The 2,326-nt window shown below is 32.4% G+C and overlaps 1 protein-coding gene across 1 annotated transcript in view; it reads left to right on the top strand.

The window, feature by feature from the left end:
* LOC104619066 (zeta-sarcoglycan-like) overlaps positions 1-913 on the top strand; it is a gene marked incomplete at its 3' end in the record, with an annotated part of 73,316 nt that extends 72,403 nt beyond the window's left edge. The window contains exon 4 of the mRNA XM_010284836.1: positions 791-913. Coding sequence (XP_010283138.1) covers positions 791-913 — 123 coding nt within the window. The remainder of the gene's footprint in view (positions 1-790) is intronic.
* Between the last annotated feature and the right edge of the window lie 1,413 nt (positions 914-2,326).

The following is a 2,326-nucleotide window of genomic DNA, read 5'->3' as shown; positions in this document are numbered from 1 at the left end:
TTGTTTTTCAAAACAACATATAAGCTTAACATATTTGCAAACTAAGAAGTAAAATTGAAAAAACTGATAACTTTGCCTTCTAATTTCCTCTTGTGTTTCTGCCACTGGATAGATATACAAATCTGTTGAATTCACCAGGGGCCTGATAATGCCTGGATCTCACTGGATTTCATAAAATAAGCATTAATATAAAAAACATTTGCAAGTTTTGTTTCACAGAGTGTGCGATAAATTGTGATATCTCAGTTAATTTTTTTTTGTTTCTTCAGTTGAGGGTTTTTGTTTTGTTATTCTGCTGTTCAAGTTTGCAGTAGAAGTAAATGAAAAATATCCTTTTCTTCTTTGTCAATTTGTTGGTCTTTATGGAAGAGGCTCATACATTACCTTTTTTCCATCGGCCAGAAACTGTAATTTAAGCTGAGCAAACCCCAGAAACCTTTGTCTGAATTGGCATTTCAAGATCTCAGAGTTTAAGTGCATTCTAAATTCTTAAGTTAACTTCCACACATGACACTGAAATAGATGTTCTTTATAGTTACTTTAAATTCTATCCTGATATGCAGTAGTGAAATAGTTACTCTGTAAATTAATTTAACAATATTTTATAATACAAATTACCTACCAGGCTTACAGAGATCCAAGTATTTTATAAAATATGAAATATTTTATATATTAATATCCAAAATATATTGACTACATTGTATTTGTATGATATACAAATATGTATGGTGATGAGTACTTTTATTTTTACAAAATCTCTTAGATGAAACGTTCACTTCTTTGATTTCAGGAGCTGATGCTGTGGAGGCCCAGTGTAAGAAATTTGAAGTGAGGGCAAGCGAAGGTGGAAAAGTATTGTTTTCTGCAGATGAAGATGAGATTGTCATTGGAGCTGACAGACTGAAAGTAACAGGTACGGTAATAATAAGATTTCTAAATGGATGTAAACTTTTTTTTTTTTTTTAAACCCTTAGTAATGATAAATCTATCAGTATTCTACAAAACTTTCATCCACTGGAGAGGAAAAAGTCTTCTCATCATCAGTGATTGTTCAACCAACCAAAATATATTGCATAATCTAAAAACCAATTCCTCTAAAGGCAGAATTAAACGTAAACTCTGCAGGACCAACTATGGTAGAAAACACCCTTACCATGGTGATTTGGCTTTTATATGTTATCATGAAGTACTTTTTTGTGGTATCTATGCCATTTGTTTAAGTAATGCCCCTTTACAATGATAAAAACTATTGTTATATACTATGACCTTTGTTTTCTCTGTATACAAAGTATCAAGTCCAACTTCCATGTTAAGAGTATGTACTCTGCTTTACTTTGGGAGGCTCAGCTGAAGTGTAGTAAGTAAAAACCTTTTCTTGACTTGAACATTTGTTCAATAAAAGAAGAAAAATAATTCTCATTGATATTTCACTGTCATCATTACAGATATATGTATCAGTAACTCATTTAATATTAGAAATGTGTTACCTTATGAAAAAAAAATCAGTTACCTAAGTTTGTTTTAGATAAATGCTTTAACTTTGCTTAATAAAATCTTACATGAATTTAGGCTGGACTTGAGCTACCCACTCATAATCTAGAATAAGTTACAAAACTTGAATTGCTTCATCAGTCAGGGGTGTTTAGTTTTAGGTCAGTCTATATCTGGGAAGGCCTGCTTTACGGAGTTTGAAATCAACCGATAGTCTGAAAGTTCAATTGCATAGAAAGTATAAGATTGTTCTGATTTATGATGATTATGATAAGATCATAAAATCATAGAATATTTTGGGTTGAAAGGGACCTTTCAAAGTCATGTAGTTCAACCCCCCTGCAATGAGCAGAAACATCTGCTCAACTTTCTGGTCTGTAAAACTAAGAAATGCATTGCTTGCAACTTTAAATCTTTTAAAAAATATGTTAGGTAGTTCTACTTCTGTCTAATGACAGATATAGCATTAAAATAGACCCAGGAAGTCAGGAGTCCACCTGTGACTGAACTTTTTTCATAATCCTCAAGACTGTTGCATGCTAGTATATGTGGGATAACTTTTCTTCCCTTTTCATTCCTATCCCACCTCTGTCTGTCTTCTCTAGCCAAGCAATGTGTTTTAATACGGCTAAACCAAAAGAAAAGGCTTTTAACGAGCAGGCAGTTTAGTGATGTTGCAGTATCCAATATAATACACTAAATTGTATTGGTTTACTAAATTTGGGGTTAGGAGAGAGGGACATCAGTGTTTTGTAGAGACAGCAGCAACTCTTCATAGATAGTAGTTGTACAAGAATTTTACCATAGTAAAACTTAATAACTGGAATAACACAAG

Source organism: Phaethon lepturus, unplaced genomic scaffold (genome assembly GCF_000687285.1).
Source record: "Phaethon lepturus isolate BGI_N335 unplaced genomic scaffold, ASM68728v1 scaffold3074, whole genome shotgun sequence".
NCBI lineage: Eukaryota > Metazoa > Chordata > Aves > Phaethontiformes > Phaethontidae > Phaethon > Phaethon lepturus.
The sequence above is the reverse complement of the archived record's forward strand: the minus strand, read 5'-3'. Positions and strand labels throughout refer to the sequence as shown.